Here is a 20652-nt window from a genome sequence, read left to right as displayed (position 1 = left end):
TCCAAACCTAGATGGATGACTCTCTCTTTGTCTGTCTCTCTCTCTCTCTCTCTCTCTCCTTCTCTCTCTTTCATATCCTCCCTTTCTCTCTCTCTCTCCCTGTAGCTCTGTCTGTTGTCTCTCCTCCCACATAAGAAGCTCTCATAACAAAAGGTTTGAGATCTAGGAATAAATAGATTAATAAAGAGATACAGATCTATATGGCCCGGACCGCTGGCGTAGTGGTCTGGGCACCTAGGCTCCAAAGTAACCTGACAGTGCGTTGCGGGTTCGAGTCCCGATCCCGACGGCCTTTGCTGTCTGTCACTCCCCATCTCCTGTCAGCCTACTATCCTATCAATAAAGGCATAAAAAAAAGCCACAAAAAAGACAAAAATATAAAAAAGAGTTACAGACCTGTAAGGGTCCATTTGGAACCGGGAAGTAGCTCATCTACAAGCCCACGCCACGTTGCAGCGCAACGCGTTGTGGGCTTGTAGTCCTGCTATTTTTGGCTTAAGGCAAAATGGCAATTCAAACCTAACTTAAATTCATAAAATCACCGTCTTAAAATGTTGATGTCCTCACAGCTATACAAACCTCTGTGTGTGTGTGTGTGTGTGTGTGTGTTGTGGGGCATTGGGGAGGGGGTAACAGCTGGTAGTATGGAGTGGTCCACAGTAGCAGCAGCAGTAAGGTGGGGGTCGATACAACCCACATGGGTGGTGGGGGGGGGATCATTGACCTAAAAACTAATTCCCTTGATAAGTCACCCACCCAAAACCCACCCAAATGCCCTATCATCTCTAAACATATTCCACAGACACAACATGGGCGGGAGAATAATATGCAAGAGCTTGTAGGTCTGCTTTTTTCAAATGTAAAAATAAATAAATATATATATATATATATATATATATATATATATAATGTGTGTATGTGTATGTATGTATGTATGTATGTATGTATGTATGTATGTATGTATGTATGTATGTATGTATGTATGTATGTATGTATGTATGTATGTATGTATGTATGTATGTATGTATGTATGTATGTATGTATGTATGTATGTATGTATGTATGTATGTGTATATATATAATATATACATATATACATATACATACATCTTTCTTCTTTTTTTTTCCGCGATCGGCCATTTTGGAGCGATCGCCCGTTGAAAATGGCTGGTCATCCCTAAGTTGTGTTAGAGCGCCGCCCTCTTGTGAAAAAAAAAAAAAAGACGTACAGTATATCTACGTTTATGGCACTCGACTGGTGGATTTGAAAAGACGCAGATCTACGTCTTTGGCACTCATTGTGTTAATAATGTGAACATTTTTGAATATTTTTTTAATTTTTTGAACAACACAAATCTAGGTCACAACACATTTTCAGATGGGGGTCTGCTGCGGCCAAATGCATATTCATTTGGTTTTTTGACATACTGGTCTACAGTCTGTGTATGTCAATATGGTTGTGTGTGTGTGTTGTTACTGGATGATAATTAACACCCCTTCTCTCTCTCTCTCTCTCTCTCGCTCTCTCTCTCTCTCAGACAACACTTTACTGGTGAGGAGCAGCAGTGATTCAGCCTTGGCCCCGCCCCTGGAGATCAGGGCCACGCCCCCTCCTGACAACCATCACAGCAGCAAGTCGTCTGAACCAGTAAGTCCATGAACCAAAACAGTTAGAATGATTTTTTTTGTTGCATTTGTTGCGTCGAATATTTTGTTTCCTAAAAAAACATTAAAAAGCGACTGTACTGTGGAAACTCTAACGACACATATAATGCAGGGGAACCAATGCCGTCCTGTGTCTTTAGGACATGAAGGTGCTGATGCCATATTTATATCGTGTCTTTCGCAGTGGTGTAAAGTAACTAAGTACATTTACTAAAGTACTGTACTTCCGTAACATTTTGAGGTATTTTTACTTTACTAGAGTATTTAATACTTTTTCGTACTTTTACTTCCACTCCACTACATCTCAGAGGCAAATACTATACTTTTGCTCCACCACAATTATTTGAAAACCTTAGTTACTGTAGTTACTTTGTAGATTTTGATTATTATTACAAAACATACATTAACCACTTCAGCCCTGTATACATTTCGGCCGTTTGAAAATAGACGATCTACAAGCTCACAATGCGATGCATTGTGAGCTTGTAGACGATCTGTGAGCTTGTAGACGATCTACAAGCTCACAATGCGATCTGTGAGCTTGTAGACGATCTACAAGCTCACAATGCGATGCATTGTGAGCTTGTAGATCGGCTATTTTCAAAATATTTGTATACATTTTAAAACATAGTGAGTACTTTCTACTTTTGATACTTTAAGTATATTTTGATACCAGTACTTTTGTACTTTTACTCTTTTTTTAATTCCGGACTTTTACTTGTAACTGAGTATTTCTACATTGCATTATTGCTACTTTTATTTAAGTAAAACTTTTTCTTACACTTTCACGCTAATGGTCTTTCGCCATTAGCGTGTTCTTCTTTCGGCTAATTCCCTATCAGGGAGTCGCCACAGCGGTTTCATCCTTTTCCATCTGCTTCTGTTCTCTGCATCTTGCGTGAGAAACGACGTGACGGTGGCATGACGTTTCTCACTACATCCATAAACCTGGTCTTTGGCCTTCCTCTTCTCCTTCTTGCCTGACGGCCCCTCATCCCTCACTACCGTCCTATCTGTCTTCCCTCTCACTCCTGCTTCTGTCACAAATCACTCCTGACACTTTCCTCTCTCTTTTTTTATTTATTTATTTATTTTTATCCCACAATTTTTGTAACCCATTTTTTCACTCAGTGCCAATTGCCTATGTAATCATGGGCGCTACTCTCCCTCTGCCAGCCTAGGGAGAGCCCAGATCTGAGCTCATGCCTCCTTCAATGCATGAGGAGTGAGCAGGACGCTTCTTATCACCCGACAGGGGGGAGTTTCCCCGGTAGGACGTAGCGCGTGGAAGGAACACGTTATTCCAACCAGTTCTTATCCCCTCCATTAGGCGCCCCGGCTGACCAGGGGGAGGCAGTATAGAGACCAGGATTACCTCATGTCTTTTGTGAGGGTATTAACTACCCTAGGCGATAAGGGGAGAACATGCAAACTCCACACAGAGTAGGCCCTATCACCAACCTCACCTAGGGTATGGGCACTGATGACGCGGAGGAGAGGACACGCCCCCAACGCCCACGGCGTCCCCGGCGGGAATCGAACCCGGGACCTTCTAGCTGTGAGGCGACAGCGCTACCGACCGTGCCACCATGCCCCCACGTTCCTCTCTTCTTAACCACTTAACCCTTTCAATCTGGGAACGCATCTACAAATGTCTTCTAAATCCTAACGTTTAAAAAAAATAAACGTATGTTGCTATGCTGTATCAGTGGTTCTCAAACGTTTTCATGGACCAAGGACCCACGACATTATTTTTATTTTATTTTGTTCCAGTGTCCGCCACCCCATATTGTAGATCTGCTATTTTTGGCAAATGTTCCTCCCCTCAGAATAGGCGCCATTACTTTGGATAGTTGATCCCCAGGGTATTAAAATTGACACTGTCGTACGATGAAGCACAAATGGGCATCGGTGGTTTCAGTAAACATCAGAGTGAAAAAAAAACGAGCTCAGAGACCACTATGAAGGAACGACAGAGAGAGACTGCCTTCAGGCTGTACTCTGAGAGAAGAAGCTTTTTGAGTGCTTTTTGAGCAAGCCTGCCATCAATGTGGAACTTTGTGTACCGGCTTTTTTTCTTTCTTTCTTCCTTTCAATGTGTGTGTGTGTGTGTGTGTGTGTGCACGATTGTGTGTGTGTGCACGATTGTGTGTGTGCAGTGAACGGGAGGAGGTTGAGTTCAAGTCACAGTTGTGTGTGACTTTGTGCGTTTGTGTGTTTGTGTGCACCGCACGGCAGTGCTTCTCAATATGGGGTTCAGGGACACCCAGGGGTCCTTGATGGTGGTTCTAGGGGGTCCACAGCTAAATGATTGATAGTTAATCTTCACCATTATTATGTACAAGTAAATACAACTAGAGAACATACAATATTGACACTTTACCAAAAAAATATGCAGCAGATCTAAATTCAATGTAGGGGCTATAGAACAGCAAAACCAATCATACTTATCACCGTCCCAGTATGAAGGACCACAGAGACGTCTTTGAATTGGCTCTGAGATGCAGTTTTGGCTCACACATTCATTGGATGTAGATGTCACCACACATGATCAATAATCATCGGGCTCCGCGAGACTAGGAGAAGAGTAACAGTACCCACTTTAGAGTGTGTGTGTGTGTGTGTGTGTGTGTGTGTGTGTGTGTGTGTGTGTGTGTGTGTGTGTGTGTGTGTGTGTGTGTGTGTGTGTGTGTGTGTGTGTGTGTGTGTGTGTGTGTGTGCATGGGTGGGGGGGGGTGCATGCACTTGTCATGGCCTCGTGAGCAGATTGAGTGTGGGTCCTGATAGACTTCCATACGGGCAATCGATACACTATCACTTCATCTGCACTCGTCCACTGTATCACTACAGTGCACACCTCTCTCTCTCTCTTATCTTTTTCACACACACACACACACACACACACTGTCGTCCATCTTGAAGGAGCTATTGAAAGCAAGATAAGCTGTAATTAAGTCCAATACTGTGATAAATATGCGATATGTCCCTTTAATTGATTATTTTTGTCTTACCGTATGATATGGCCACCACGATAGATAACTCTCTCTCTCTCTCTCTCTCTCTCTCTCTCTCTCTCTCTCTCTCTCTCTCTCTCTCTCTCTCTCTCTCTCTCTCTCTCTCTCTCTCTCTCTCTCTCTCTCTCTCTCTCTCTCTCTCTCTCTCTCTCTCTCTCTCTCTCTCGTGTGTATGAAGAGATATCCTGTAATAGCACTGTAAAGAGGAGCGGCCATTAATATCGGCTTTGCCATTTTACACAGAACCAAGCAAAGCAGTGCTTTTTATACTGCAGTACATGTCAGTACTCTGCCGATCTTTATTTCTCCTACGTATATACACAACAATAACAATAGTTTCTGACATAATTTTGATTCTGATTAAGGCTGGGATCCTTTAGGATATTAACGATTCCGTTTATATCCTTATTTCTGGCTGCGTTTGCCCACTGCCAGCGATTTTTAGATTTTCTTACTTTTTCAAGTAGTCACATAATATTTATCTGCTATATCTCCGCAGTCTTGGAGAAGACATCCGAGCTAGATGTGTTTTTCTAAATCTCAATCTTTTTTTTTTAATTTGGCGAAGAGCGCCCTCTAGTGTAATCACTAAAAACATGTTTTTTTCAATTGATGGAGGTCTCCGTCAATGGCAGGGAATGTGTTAATAGTGGGCTGTTATAGTTTTAGTGTGTCATTTTTTTCGGTTGCTGCTGTTAGTCATGGATGCCAGTTCCCACCTGATGTTTGGTGGCAGTTCCGACTGCTCCAGGCCATACTGAATAACTGCTAGCTTGCATAACGTCTTTAGACCAGGACGTAAGTCAAAGATGTGAAGGGCATCAGTGGGTGTGTCTCCAGAGAGGACGATACGATCTCCCACCACGCAACAGCACATCATATACATTGAACCAGGGCCTTTCCCCTTGGGCTTAACCTTCTTCCAGCGGAAGGTTTCTGGGCTGTATTTCCACAGATCATTGATGTTTGTGTGGTTAGGGTTTTTACCACCAAAAACGTACAGCTCTCCATTGTAGGCAAAGGTTGAATGACCCCAGCGTCCTTCTGGAAGAGCCTGTGCAGAAGGCGTGCTCAGCCAACTCAGCCAACAGTTGGTCTCTGTGTCAAACACTCTATTGTTATTGCTGTAGGTGGCAAAATTGCCCCCAAATACAAATATCTTTGTCCCGATGATGGTGGCCGAATGAAAGCATGAGGCAGGTGGTGGAGTGCCTCCGACGTTAATTAAAGTCCAGACCATTGTGGTGGTGTCCAACTTGTAGATGTCATTCAAAGATTTCAACACATTGTCACGATTAAAATAAATAAATAGCAGATCTACAAGCTCGTAGTGGGGCACTGAGTGTAGATCTGCTATTTTTGAATAGCCCAAATAAAATGAAAAAATTACACACAGATGCGTTCCTGATCTTAATGGGTTAATTTGAAAGGATATGGTTGTGATGATGACATTGTGTCATTATGTACAATACACAATGATGTCACTACAACTGACTACCTTCTGCAGATTTGTGTAACACTATTACAACAACATTACAGTGATGGAGTTGTGTGAAAAACGTGTTTGCGTCCAAATCTCTGAAGCAATAGATGAGACATGTGATTTCACGTCAGTGTCTCCCAACATTTCGGCTAAAAGAGCAGGGGTCTTCAACCTTTTTCAGGCCAAGGACCCCTTAGCTGAGAGAGAGATGTAGCAGGGACCCCCACTACATACTGTATGTAATTGTGTTGCAGGTTAAACCTTGGTTTCATTTTAAAATAAACATTTTGCATCGTGGCTAAGAGCTGTGCGGCCTCATCCTTTGTCAATGCAGATTAAACCTTTTCATATATTTCATAAATAGCTACATAGACGTGATTGACATACATTACCTTTTCTATTAACTCATTCCTTGCCAAGAACGTAAAAAACGTAATTATTTCCAATTACCAATTCTGCCAAGAACGTAAAAGTTAACCTTTTAAAACCCTCAATATTTAGTCAACTTGACCGTTGAGTTTGTACTTGGTCTGCTCTTTTTTTCCCTCCACACCAACTCTCCGAAAATAGCCGATCTGGAAGCTCACAACGCCTTGTTGTGAGTCCCGTACCCTCTATTGATGACCCCCGACGTATAGGTCTAGGAATGTATTTGTCACTCTCCTCTCCTCTCCTCTCCTCTCCTCCAGTGTTGCACATTTTGATTTATTTTTAGTCAGTCTTTTGAATAAATTCTATTTAATTTTAGTCATCTGAAATGTTTTAGTTTTTGTCTAGTATCAGTCGACTAAATACAAGCCCCCAGAGTTGCTGAGAAACATTGAAGCTGCCACCCCAGTGGCCAAAGCTGGAACTGCAGGTGGGGAGAAATACATGCACGCGAAAAACATGCTGAGAGATATTTATATATATAGATATAAATATGTAAACATATTATACATAAACACATACGCATTTAGTTATACATAGGCATCTCGAGTGTATTTAATAAATATATCGTTCAATCCTTGACACACGGGCTGCCGTAGAACGCAAAAAGGACACTAGTGCGCATGCTCATAACTCTATGGGGGTACAAAATCAAACCAATAATTCTACTTCCGGCAGGTTTCCGGGTGCTTCAACACGCCACTGAGCACATTCATTGAAATGATAGCTGGGGGCGGGGCAATCCGCCCTCTAGTTATATTATACCTCTATGACTAAATATCATATGGTTATAGTCGACTAAATCTACAGTTGATTTAGTCGAATAAAATGTATTTTGGCGGGCCTTGATGGAGTCGTAATGTCTGATTCTACACTTGGTTGAATGATTAAAATAGCCAATCTACAAGCTCACAACGCGTCGCAGCGTGGCGCGTTGTCAGCTTGTAGATCTGCTGTTTTCAGAGCGCAACCAAACATAAATTGACTTGTCTTTTAGTTCTACTAGATCTCTTCTCCACTAGTCCCTCACTAACATGTTAGTCTAGTTTTTATTTGTTGACGAAATTGTCAATATATTTAGTCTTAGTTTTAGTCATCATAGCTTAGTTTTTATTTCGTTTTTGTCAGTGAAAAAAGGTAATAGACGAACATTTTTCGTCATAGTTTTAGTCGACAAAATCAACACTGCTCTCCTCTCCTCCCCTCCTGCACATTTTCAACACATACACAGAGAGAGAGAGAGAGAGAGAGAGAGGTGCAGTAAGTCTATCCAGAGCAGGGTTCTGTCTATTATAATGTATGTTCCATTCAGCCCTGATGTTTGAGTGACCTGTAGCTGTGTGTGTGTCGCCAACACACTGGCTGAACAAACACAGCCACGCCGAGCGGCTCGAGGTGTGTGTGTGTGTGTGTGTGTGTGTGTGTGTGTGTGTTTGTGGCGAAAAACGTACTCAAATGATTTACCTAAGTAAACGTATCAATACTGCAATGTAGAAGTACTCTGTTACAAGTAAAAGTCCGGAATTCAAAATAGCAGATCTACAAGGTCACAACGCGTCACATGGCAATGCGGTGTGAGCTTGTAGATCGGCTATTTTCAAATAGCCTAGTAAAGTGATTAATGTACGTTTTATAATGTAATAATTTATATCTGCAAATTTACTAGTAACTCAAGTTTTCAAATAATTTTTGTGGATTAAAAGTACAATATTTGCCTCTGAGATTTAGTGGAGTAGAAGTAAAAGTACTGAAAACTGGAAATACGCCAATAAACTCAAAATACCTCAAGATTTTACTTAACCATTAACGTGGAGTGCCATTAACGTGTTTCACGTGTTTTTACCGCTATGGTTCAACGTGCCAATGACGTGTTTGACGTGTTTTTGAAAAAATTGTAAAAAAATAAAAAAATTGAAAAACATGTTCAGAACCCAAGATATCATTATCTGAAGATTTGCAGCTCCATCCACTCCTTGTTTAACGTATAACTGAAAAAGGCTGTATCTCGCTTCCTAAGCACTTTTTTTTTACTTTGAAAAAAACTCTGGCACTGGGACAACATAATATAGAAATAATTCTGGCAATTCTGGCACTCAATTGTACTACCTATAAGTATGTAAAAGAACAAAAAAAATGAACAAAACGTTTAAAAAAATAATAATCTGGCACTCAAATAGTTAAGTACAATACTTGAGTAAATATACTTTACACCACTCTGTGTGTGTGTGTGTGTGTGTGTGTGTGTGTGTGTGTGTGTGTGTGTGTGTATGGGCAGTCAGTCGACAAGATGAATTTGACAGGGGTCGGGGAGTGCATGAAAGCTGTGATGCACTGTGTGTATACACTCTCACACTCACACACACACACACACACACACACACACACACACACACACACACACACACACACACACACACACACACACACACACACACACACACACACACACACACCTCATTTCTCATAGAAATACCACAACATCGTTCGAGCCATTTTGAAATGTTATGGAATGCTCCTTCCAGCTGTGCTCAAATGAAACATGACCCTTCACTGTAGACCAGTGGTTCTGAAACATTTTCATGTAAAGCTTCATTTGTTCTCTATGTGGGGTGCAGGTGGTCCCCAGCAAAATGTGTCAATATAGCATCACAATAATTTTAGGATTTTATACCTTGGCTATTCAAAAATAGCAGATCTACAAGCACCGAGTGCCGCACCATGAGCTTATAGATCTGCTATTTTTGAAAAATCGTGAAGATGTTTGCAAATATTTGAATATTTATTATTTTAAAGCGGACCTTTGTCACTCAAATCTTTGCCACTGATGTAAAGGACTCCAGAATTGATACATATTAGGTCATGGACCCACCCCCTCGCGCGCACACACACACACACACACACACACACACACACACACACACACACACACACACACACACACACACACACACACACACACACACACACACACACACACACACACACACACACACACACACACACACACACACACACACATATCTAGTGCCAGGGTCCCCGATATATATATATATATATATATATATATATATATATATATATATATATATATATATATATATATATATTTAAAAAACTGAGAATGTCGAAGAGTGTGATGATGATAATGACTGTCCAATGATAAGGATGAAACAAAAAAAGACTGTTATTCACGGGCGGTGGGGTTCAGAAATTGGTTCTGAACCCCACGTTCAGAACCAATTTGGTAAGCTAACAGGCAGACCTTTAGCATGACTTCACTTAACCCATTAACTGCCAGAGTTAAAACATTGTCTACCATCCCCTTGCCAGCGAAAACGGCTATTATCCTCCTTCCTCACAGAGATCGGTCCGGTAGAATCGGGGGGGGGGGGAAATTGGCCGGCCGCGATGCTCCATTCCAGAGCTATGGCCGTTTGAATGTGGCTTGTTTTTTGAAAAACACTTGGAAAAGAACAGAAATCCGAGAACAATTTACTTTTACATAATCTTTAACATAAAATGAGGCGATCTTTTTTTCTTTTTTTTTTCTGGTTGTACTCTTCTTCGGTGGTGCTTGGATCATTCACAGGCTGAGCAGCGCCCCGCCCGCCCAACTAGGTTGTCTAGTTACCTTGCCATGATGTAGCTATAAGGTGGGTGACATATCAAAAATAGTTGCTCCATTGATTAGAAATTGTTCATTCGAAATGTGCGCCTCATTGACTTACATTGTAGTGAACAGCTCTCAAAGTAACTCTTTTTAGCTTGTAAATGAACGCAAACAAAGCTGATTCTGACAATGTAAAACATCACAAAACCCGGTTCTGTTTTTCTTTTTTTTTTATACGTCATCTTACTGTTGATTTTACTTTGTGAAGATCCAGATCTTAATAATAAATAGAAATCTACAAGAAGTAGAAGTTCTATTTTCGCTATTTGACATGCAGCAAAGTGTATAGGTTTTAAGTGGGTAAACTCTTACACAAGTGCCTTATATGTGGTGTGTGTGTGTGTGTGTGTGTGTGTGTGTGTGTGTGTTTGTGTAACGGAGCGGAGATGCCGGACAAACAATAGAGCCACCTCCTCTAACATGTGGCTCAATGGAGGGATAATCACGTACTACACATAAGTGGGTCACTTTGTGTGTGTGTCTGTGTGTGCACGCCCCTGTGTCTGTTTGTGCATTAATGCTTCCCACTCGGTGCCGTGCTATGAGCTTGTAGATCTGCTATTTTTGAATAGCCCAAAGAACTCTTCAAATGACACAGATGCGTTCCCGGTCTTAATGGGTAAATTGTCATGTCCTCGCAAGTATAGTAATAAAAATGTGTGTGTGTGTGTGTGTGTGTGGGCGGGGATCAGAGGGTGAAGCCACCCCCGTGTATCTCCCATTAGTCCTGGTTGACACAATGAAAGTGACAGGGCAGAAGAGCCTAATTGCACCCCTTTTAGCCGGGGTCTTTTTAGGGCGTTCTCTCTCTCTTTATGTCATTCTCTCTTGGTCTCTGTCACTGTGTGTGTATGTCTCTCTCTCCTTATCTGTCTCTCTCCCACTCGCTCTGTTTTTTCGCCGTACGTTCCACGCCGCCCCGTCCGACGGCTCCATCTCCGTAGTTTTTTATCCTTTTCGTCCGCCGTTACGCTCTCTTTTTACCCCCCCCCCCCCCCCCGAGGCTGTTGTTTACAACGCCATTAAAAATACCCACCCTCCCCTGACCCCCCCCTCCCCCCCTCCGCCCGCCATAAGGAAGGGATGAAGTGAGTAAGTGAAGGGACGGATAGGATGGACAGACGGGTAGGGAGCGTCTGAGGGAAGCCGCGTTCGAGAGGGTGGTCTCTGGTCCGGTGATTGATGGTGGTGGTCCGCGGATCGTCCGGGCCTGTCGGTGGTCCTCCTGTTAGCTGGTGTGTGTGTGTGTGTGTGTGTGTGTGTGTGTGTGTGTGTGTGTATACTTGTGAGCAGTACTTGTAAGCAGCGTACGGGGGGGCAACAGTTGATGTGTGTTTTCTCTGGGGGTCTTTTTGGATGCATAGTGTGTGTGTGTGTGTGTGTTTGTGTGTGTGTGTCACCTCATAATGCATTGGTTTGACCTGTGTGTGTATGTGTGTGTGTTCTGTAGGATTCCGACCACGTGCTGAAAGGTGCTTTGGACAGACTCCGGCCCGACCCCCACACTGCCAAGATGAACCAGGTTAACTTTAGGTAAGTGTGTGTGTGTGTGTGTGTGTGTGTGTGTGTGTGTGTGTGTGTGTGTGTGTGTGTGTGTGTGTGTGTGTGTGTGTGTGTGTGTGTGTGTGTGTGTGTGTGTGTGTGTGTGTGTGTGTGTGTGTGTGTGTGTGTGGGGGGTGTGTGTGTGTGTGTGTGTGTGTGTCACATGTGATGCGTCAAACCCAGCGGCAGACAGATCATGACCGAATGTCTGAGAAGTGATGGGATTAGCGCTCTGGCCTTTGTTCCCTCCATTAAACTGTGTGTGTGGGTGTGTGTCTGACATAGTAGTCTCTTAAGCCAGACTGTTGACTTTCACACACTTTCCCCATGCTTCCGTCATACAGTCTGTTGCAAACCCTGAAAACGATCCGGGCGTAAAGCAGTTGTCCCGCTTCCTTCCCGCTTCGTCTCGTCTTTCCAGTCACACACATTTGTCCTACTGTAAATCTAAATAGTCGAAGCCCATACAGCTTGCCGCTTAGCGTAAATGGAAATTCAAAAATACGTTTTAAAGATATTTACGGGGACACGGTGGAGCAGTTGGTAGCGCTGTCGCCTCACAGCTAGAATTTCCTGGGTTTGATTCCCGCCGGGGACGCTGTGGGCGCTGGGGGCGTGTTCTCTCCTCCGCGTCATCAGTGCCCATACCCTAGGTGGGGTTGGCGAAAGGGCCTTTCTGTGTGGAGTATGCATGTTCTCCCCGTGTCCCCTGTTAGAGGTTAAGGTCAGATGTGTACTGTTAGGGTGTCTTACGTATATTCTTCTTATTATGTTAGGGCAGTGGTTCTAAACCATTGGTCCGGGGACCACCAGCGGTCCTTGAGGGGGTTCCAGTTGGTCCCCAGACAAATTAATAGTTAGGAACCAAGTTGACCCTTGTGTGTCTGTAACATGAAAACTGATGATGATACTACAGTGTAGATTGGGACCCCCAATAAATCAAAATGGTTGAGTCCCTGGCATATCTTTTCAAATGGCGGTCCTAGGGCTAATATGTGTCAATTTGGGGGTCCTTGACGCAAAAAAACAACAAAACTGTGTTAGGGCAATGGAAATAGTGCAAATTTTTATGTTGTGGGGTTAGGTAGTGTAGTGAGATAGCATGCACACAGGTGAATAGAAGACTTATAGACCCATAGAAGACTTGAACTTGAAGCTCAATAATATATATATATATATAGCATAACTCCCAGCATGAAAGGTAAGCCGTCAAAGCCTGACTTATATACATGGTTTCACGCCGGTGTTGAGCATCGGAAATAACCGATCTGCAAGCTCACAATGTGTCGCGCTGCGATCTGCTATCGTCTTGTAGATCTGAAGTTGTCGACGCTCAACACCGGCGTGAAACTGAACTATAAATGGCCCATAACAGCAAATGGAAATCTATCTCTTGCGATGACAGGTCTAGATGGTGGACAGGGACCTCTGTTAACCCATTAAGACCGGGAACGCATCTGTGTCATTTTAAGATGGCTTTGGCTATTCAAAAATAGCAGATATACAATCTCATAGCGCTGCATCGAGTGCCGCACTATGAGCTTGTAGATCTGCTATTTTTTAGAAACATCGTGAAAATGTGAGCAAATCTTTGAATATAATATGTATATTGTTTAAAGCAAACATTTGTAACTCAAATCTTTGCTTCTGGGGGATTCTACAAATGTCTTTGTCAGTTATCTGAAAATCTCTATATCAGTGTTCTCAAACCTTTTCATGTCAAGGACCCCCAAAATTATATGAATTTGGACGTGGACCCCATCTCAAAATATTTAGTTTCAGAGACCCCTAAAAGCAAAGATTGGAGATAAAAAAACGTTTAAAAAATATATACATTCAAAGATTTGCACACATTTTCAGGATTTTTCTAAAATTGCTGATCTACAAGCTCATGAGCTTGTATATCTGCTATTTTAGCCAAAGTATAACATAATGGTTAAAGTGGTTGCTTTCCCGGTCTTAATGGGTTAAAAGCTGGGGTCGTGTGTGTGTGTGTGTGTGTTTGTGTGTGTGTGTAGGCACATGCAAGTCAGAGTACAGTGTAGGCGTGTGTGTGTTTGCCTGCGCGATATCACCATGGTGACCACATAAATGCTGGCCTCCCGCGGGGCGCCTAGCCTTTTCTGGTGGTCGTGTCACTTCCACCTGACCCCCTGATGCATGATGGGAGTTGTCTCTCTCCTGTCCGTCAACGCGGTCGCCACGGTGACACCTGAAAAAATAAAACCGGGACTGTCGCCCCTTTTGCTAGAGACCATTGAATACACTGTGTCTCGTCGAATCCAGGGCAAAACAAATTAACTCGAGTTACATGCATTTGCAGGAAACCAATAGACAGAGAGTGTGAGTTAAAGTGAAAGTGGTCACTCCGAATTATAGATCACAGCGCAATCTTTTATAAAACACTTTAAAAATAAATGGAAGGGAATTTCCGCCCGTGGCAATAAAATAGTTAATCTAAGGCAGTGGTTCTCGATCATTTTCATGTCATGGACCCCCACATTTCTTTTACTTATTTTGCTGCGGACTCCCATTTGAAAAGGTTCTGTGCCAGGGACGCCCATAACAGAAGTTTTGTCAACATTTGTTTTGAAAATAGCCGAGCGACAAGCTCACAGTTTGTTAATCTGCTAGATCTGAACAGTTAAAACAATAACATGGAGCTCAAGTGTTTAGACTGTTTTGCTGGGGACCCCCTGGCACCTCCTCAAGGACCCCTGAGGGTCCCCCACTTAAAGGACCGGTAGTTTATGCTTTATCAGTAGCACTGCAAAATAAATGCATTTCAGGATAATTCAGGGCGATATTGACAGATGGCGATTGTTACAGTATTTTATGAAACACCAGTTTCTTAACTTCGGTAACAGATGGTCTGTGCTTGAAGGAGATACCGAGGGGGTACGTGTTTTTTTTTTGGTGTAGTTTTTGTTTAGTTATTTCTTTTTTTAATTTCTTTTTTGTCAGCGTGCGATAACCATCCGTCGCTAGCTCGTTAGCCCGCCGTCGGTGTAGGAGAAGTCAACCAGTCGTGGGAGTTCCATCTGTCTCTCTCCGTGTTGCGCTTTTTTACATTTATTTTGAATTCATCCTGCTGTGTCATGCAGTGGTGGAAAAAGTATCGATATTGCAATGTAGAAATACTCTGTTACAAGTAAAAGTCCAGAATTTAAATTGTACTTGGGTAAAAGTACAAACGTATTGGTATCAACATGTACCAAAAGTAAAAGTACTCATTATGCTGAATGTCACATTTCAAGTTTTCAAATGTATAAAAATCTTTTGAAAATAGCAGATCTACAAGCTCGCAATGTGTCACATCGCGACGCATTGTGAGCTTGTAGATGAAAATTTATATAGGGCTGAAGTGGTTGTTTTGTAATTAGTAACACAAATTTTCAAATAATTGTAGTGGAGTAAAAGTACAATATTTGGATCTGAGATGTAGTGGAGTAGAAGTAAAAGTTTAGTAAAAGTAAAATACATTGTACATACTCAAGTAAAGTACAAATACCTCAAAATTATACTTAAGTACATTTACTTAGTTACTTTCAACCACTGGTCTCATGCCCCTCTTTCTTTCTTTCGTTCTTTCTTTCGTTCTGTGTCTGTCTGTCTGTTTGTCTGTTTCTCTCTCCGTCTCTTGATTCAGTTTCTCTCTCTCTCTCTGTCTGTCTGTCTGTCTCTCTCACTCCCCTCAGTGCAATGGCTGTGTGTGTGTGTGTGTGTCTGGATGCTAAAATGGGTGAACAGCGCTACTCTGCATATTAACGTGCGGCGCTAACAAGCCGCGCCGGAGTCTGATGAGCTTGTTTGTGCCACCGTTTGTTATTTTATGAATGCAAATGGGCCGTAGCCAACGAGCCTGTGTGTTTGTGTGTGTGTCTGCCTGACAACGGAAAGCAAATTAGGGACACAAGGCTTAAGTAGATTGCTCACGTATAGATGGAGCTATACTCTCCATTCCATGTAAATTTGACGCGTGTGCGTGCGCACGCACATCTGCATGCAAATTCAATTCACCGGAAGGTGAGTAATTGCGATTGCGTGCCCTACACATGGCAGCAAGAATGCAAATGATGATGTGCGTGTGTGTGTGTGTGTGTGTGTGTGTGTGTGTGTGTGTGGGGTAGTGGCGTGACCCTTGCAGAGGTTAACAAGAGCGCGGTGACAGTGACAGAAGAGCGGGTTCATAATGATCTCCGTCCCCGGTCGCTGCACCACAACACATAAATCTGGAACTTGAGCGCTTTTGTGCTCCGTCCTTGTCTTTGTTACCTTTTTGTTTTGTTCTTTTGTTTGTATTTTTTTTTAGTGTTCGTTAATATATGTCACATCTTTGGTCCTGCACTCTGTGTACGTTAAGCCACTTAATCATACCTTCAAAGCCTGATCAAAGCCCTCCCGCTCTCTCTGATCAAGCTACAGTAACACAGGGAAGCTCTCTGAACCTTCCCTAAAACATCTGGGTTCAACGCTCCACCATCTCCTTCCTGGCTCCCAAACTGTGAAGCAAACTCCCCTTATTGCAATTACTCCGCTCCCAATGTTCCACCATAATCTTAAGACGACTCCACCTTAACTCATTGAGTGCCGGAATTAATTAATTAAGTCAGCCAGTGCTATGAAATTATTTATTGTATTTCTGAACGATCAAATAAGCCTACATCTAATCTAAGATAGCATCAAAGCCAAACATTTTTTTACAAACAACCCTCTCTGGGTGTTATAGATTTTTTTGTACGAGCTGTTGAAAATAAGTAGTCTACACAATATGACAGGTTAGTGGAATTTATGTTTATGCAGTATTGATCATATATTTTGTTACTATAATACTAATGGATTTTATTTATAATGCACTTTACATTTTTTTTACTCAAAGTGCTACAATAGAGACACACGGCCGGAAGCGGAAGGCCTACAAATTCACGCACACTTTTGAGATAGCGCCGCTACTCGTTAAAAACATCTAAGAAACTGAAACAAAACATTTAAAACATGAGGCCATAAAGCCTAGAGGTAAGACCAGTGTAGCAAAAAAAAAAAAATGCTTTTAAAAACATTGAGTGCCAAACACGAGAATCTTCCAACTTAGGAATCATCCTAGGTCCCTGTAAAATGGAATGGACGGAAGTGACAACGGCCCAAAAAACGTCTCTTCCGTCGTCTCCAATGATAGGATCTGGAGAAATCCACTCAGAGATGTCAGCCAGACAAGCAGCAATGCGTGCCTCCACTTGTGTGTCAGAGGGGGGGAATGAGAGGATCAGCTGGGTGTCATCGGCATAGCAGTGGTAGGAAAAGCCATGGGAGTGGATGACAGCACCAAGAGATGTAGTGTAGAGAGAGAAAAGAAGAGGACCCAGAACCGAGCCTTGGGGAACCCCAGTAGTGATCTTATCTTGATCAATATCTTGATCAATATCTTTTTACAGTGGTGAAAACAAGCCATTTTCGACATGTGATCACTCTGCAATGGCGGATCGCGTTAGACATATTATTGTTCCAGTCGTTAGTCGGTACGCACCCTTTGCTTACATCCGCGTCCTCGTGGAGGTTTCTACAGCTCTAAACAGATCAGTGTAAACGGTAAGAACGATGGCACTGTATGTACCTTGTTTAAAAAAAAACTCTGGCACTTGATGTGTTGAAAGAGTCAACCGACTGTGGTGTCGGTTGACACCACAGTCGGCACCACAGTCGGCACCCCCCCGACTCAGGTCGGGGGCGGCCGGTTGCCCATGGGACGTAGGTTTGTCTTGGGGGTTTTGAGGAGTGTTTGAAGAGCGGAGGTTGCCGGTCGAGGGTTGTGGGGAGACTAATTCCTTGAGGTACGAAGGAGCATTTCCGTGGATGCACTGATATGTCAACTGGGATACCTTTATTCGGTCCGGAAAGAGACGGGAAGCCAGTGGAGTGAACGCAGGATGGGTGTCTATCCGGCCTCTGAAACGAAGTGGTTTACAGTTGGTGAGAACTACTTCACCTATACTGTACCTTTCATAACTTACTAAAATGAAAGGAATTCAAATCAAACAAACAACAGTATAAAACGTCCCATACACTATTATACTATGATACTTATGAGAACATAAAAAAGGACAGTGATTTTAAAATTCAATTTTTACAATATTTTGGCCATTTTTAACTCTAATAGAAAATAGCCGATCTACATAAGCTTATCGGCTATTTTTGGGGTGCGATACGGCACTCAACGAAGTATAAATCAGCCATAACTCCAACCTTAACCCCTAAACTTAACCTCTAAATGCCTAATCCTAACCTGAAACAAAAACAGTTTTCTGTTTCAGATTTCAGTGAAATATGTCACCATGAAACAACCATTTCTCTTGTGAGGAGTACACGCGAGCACACGCACACACACGCGCACACACACACACACACACACACACACACACACACACACACACACACACACACACACACACACACACACACACACACACACACACACACACACACACAGGAGTATGAGGAGTACACGCACGCACACGCACACACACCTGCACTCCACTCCACTCTTTTCCCTGTGATCTTCCGGTATCTCGTGTCAGCCCCTATCCCACAGGTCTCCTCTGTGTTTGCCATCCGTACAAAGGCAGCTGTCTTCCTGTGGTTATTGTCTTGGTTTATCTGCTGGTGAAAAGCCCGGCGTTCAGTCCAGTACTTCACACAGATGCGGTCCTATCTGTCCTGCATTCATGTACCCATCGCTTCCCTTTGTCCACGGGCTAGATCTGGAGCTTGAGTAGTGCCTAGATAAAAGGCTGAAGTGGCCACCTGTGTCCTCCCCCCCCCACACACACACACACACACACACACACGTGCGGACACACATACACACACACACACACACACACACACACACACACACACACACACACACACGTGCGGACACACATACACACACACACACACACACACACACCCCCACACACACACACACACACACACACACACACACAGCGACATGTTCCTTAGCTTTCCTTGGCAGGTCTGACTGTAAGCTAATTTGTTTGTCTATCGCGTCGCCTCGAGGAAAAAGACAAACGTGAATGGATTTTGAAGTGCGTGCAGGCAAGCGAGGTTAAGTGTGTGTGTGTGTGTGTGTGCGCGCGTGTGCGTGTGTGTGCGGGCGTGCAGATTGGCATTTTACGGAGTTTTGACGATTGCTTCTGTTTTGTGTGAACGCCCAGCCGTGCCACACATCGGAAACAGCAGATTTACAAGCTGAGCTTGTAAATCTGCTGTTTCCGATGTGCCACACGGCACACCCAAGTATAAATCAGGCATGGATGCGCATGTGTGTGTGTGTAACGGTCATTGTTTTTCTGTGGACAGCTCCCTGACCAAGACGGTGGAACTGTCGGGTGACAAGGGACCTCTGGGGATCCACGTGGTTCCCTACTGCTCCTCGCTCAGCGGACGGTAAGCACACATGCACTTGTATATCTGCCATTTTTGAATAGCCAAAGACATCTAAAATGATACAGATGCGTTCCTGGTGTTAACACATACAGTGCCAAGATCGCGTCAACACGTTCTTTCAAATCCATCGCTTGAGTGCCAGGATTCCTAAGAACGGGTTGACACGTTCTTTTGAATTTTCATTGTTTAATCTGTGATCGCACGGCTGTGTTTATTTCTCATCAACACTTTCGTTTTCCACTTACGTCACACTCACCCGGAGCCGGATGTAAAAAAAAAAATTCATTTCCGGGTCACGCTGTTTTTCTCCGGTGATTTTCGGCCAGAATAAGGAAAAACACGTTTTTTTCACACGGTATAAAAGACAAACGGACAGCTCAACTTCTATTTTCTTTGGTCCGGGTGACTAACAGTCATCGTCGTAGTGTATCACATTGTTTTCAGGCCGATCAGCGGGCCGGGAATTGTCGAAAACGTCACATCCTTTGAATGACCGGATATGACGTGGCCTGTTTGGGAGGGGGTGAGCGAGGTGATCAATGTTTGGATGTGCTGCTCTCTACTGGTGGAACAATCGTAGGTGCTTGACAACACAATCAGAGAATGTATTTGAATGAAAAATTACAAAACAAAAAAATTTAAAAACACGCAAATTGCTGGCACAGGGGTGAGTACATTATGAATAAACTCTGGCAGTCAATGTGTTAATGGGTTAACACAAACACATGCATTTACACAACCCTGACACAAAAGATTAATACGAATCGAATCTATTTAATATATGTAGTGGGGGTCCCTGCTTCATCTATCTCTCCACTAAGGGGTCCTTGGCCTGAACAAAATGTTGAAGACCCTGTACTAGAGGGTAGCCTGTGTCCAAAAAGTTGAACCCGAGGATAATTGGACCAAATTCATGTTTTTTATTTTATTTTTGAAATGTAATTACAACGCATATGTCTCATTTTAAAACCCAAGATTAATGACTTTAATATACGAAAAAGAAAAAAAAATAAGCTGATCAGGTTCTCGCAGGTTCATCCATTTCAGACCCATGTTACCCTCTAAGACAGGGGTGTGCAACTTTGATGGTGGAGAGGGCCACTATATTTCCACACTCACTCCAGGAGGCCACATTGCATATTGTTGCTGTCGGGCAGAAACCTCTTATCTCCACATTTGAACTTGTTTTGTAAATTAATGTCGTTCTAGTATAGCAACAATAGCTGATCTACAAGCTCAAAACACATCACATCGCGACACATTTTGAGCTTGTAGATTTGCTATTTTTGCTATTTTGGAATTGTAATCCTGAAAAGTAACCTTTTTATTTAATTTGAAATGCATTTAGTTATACTTAAGTTAACTTTATTAACTTAAATACAAATACATTGGACATAAACATT

General features: G+C 42.9%; 1 protein-coding gene across 2 annotated transcripts in view; it reads left to right on the top strand.

Annotated features, from left to right (window-relative positions):
• The window catches only part of LOC308080147 (partitioning defective 3 homolog B-like), a 355069-nt gene that overhangs the window by 95797 nt on the left and 238620 nt on the right, over nt 1–20652 (top strand). For both annotated transcript variants that reach the window (XM_080421925.1, XM_080421924.1), the window contains exons 4-6: nt 1539–1648; nt 11712–11794; nt 19163–19249. In XM_080421925.1, coding sequence (XP_080278051.1) covers nt 1539–1648; nt 11712–11794; nt 19163–19249 — 280 coding nt within the window. The remainder of the gene's footprint in view (nt 1–1538; nt 1649–11711; nt 11795–19162; nt 19250–20652) is intronic.

Source organism: Gymnoscopelus braueri (genome assembly GCF_963280865.1).
Source record: "Gymnoscopelus braueri genome assembly, chromosome: 24".
Taxonomy (NCBI): Eukaryota; Metazoa; Chordata; class Actinopteri; order Myctophiformes; family Myctophidae; genus Gymnoscopelus; species Gymnoscopelus braueri.
This window is presented reverse-complemented; position numbering and strand designations above follow the sequence as displayed.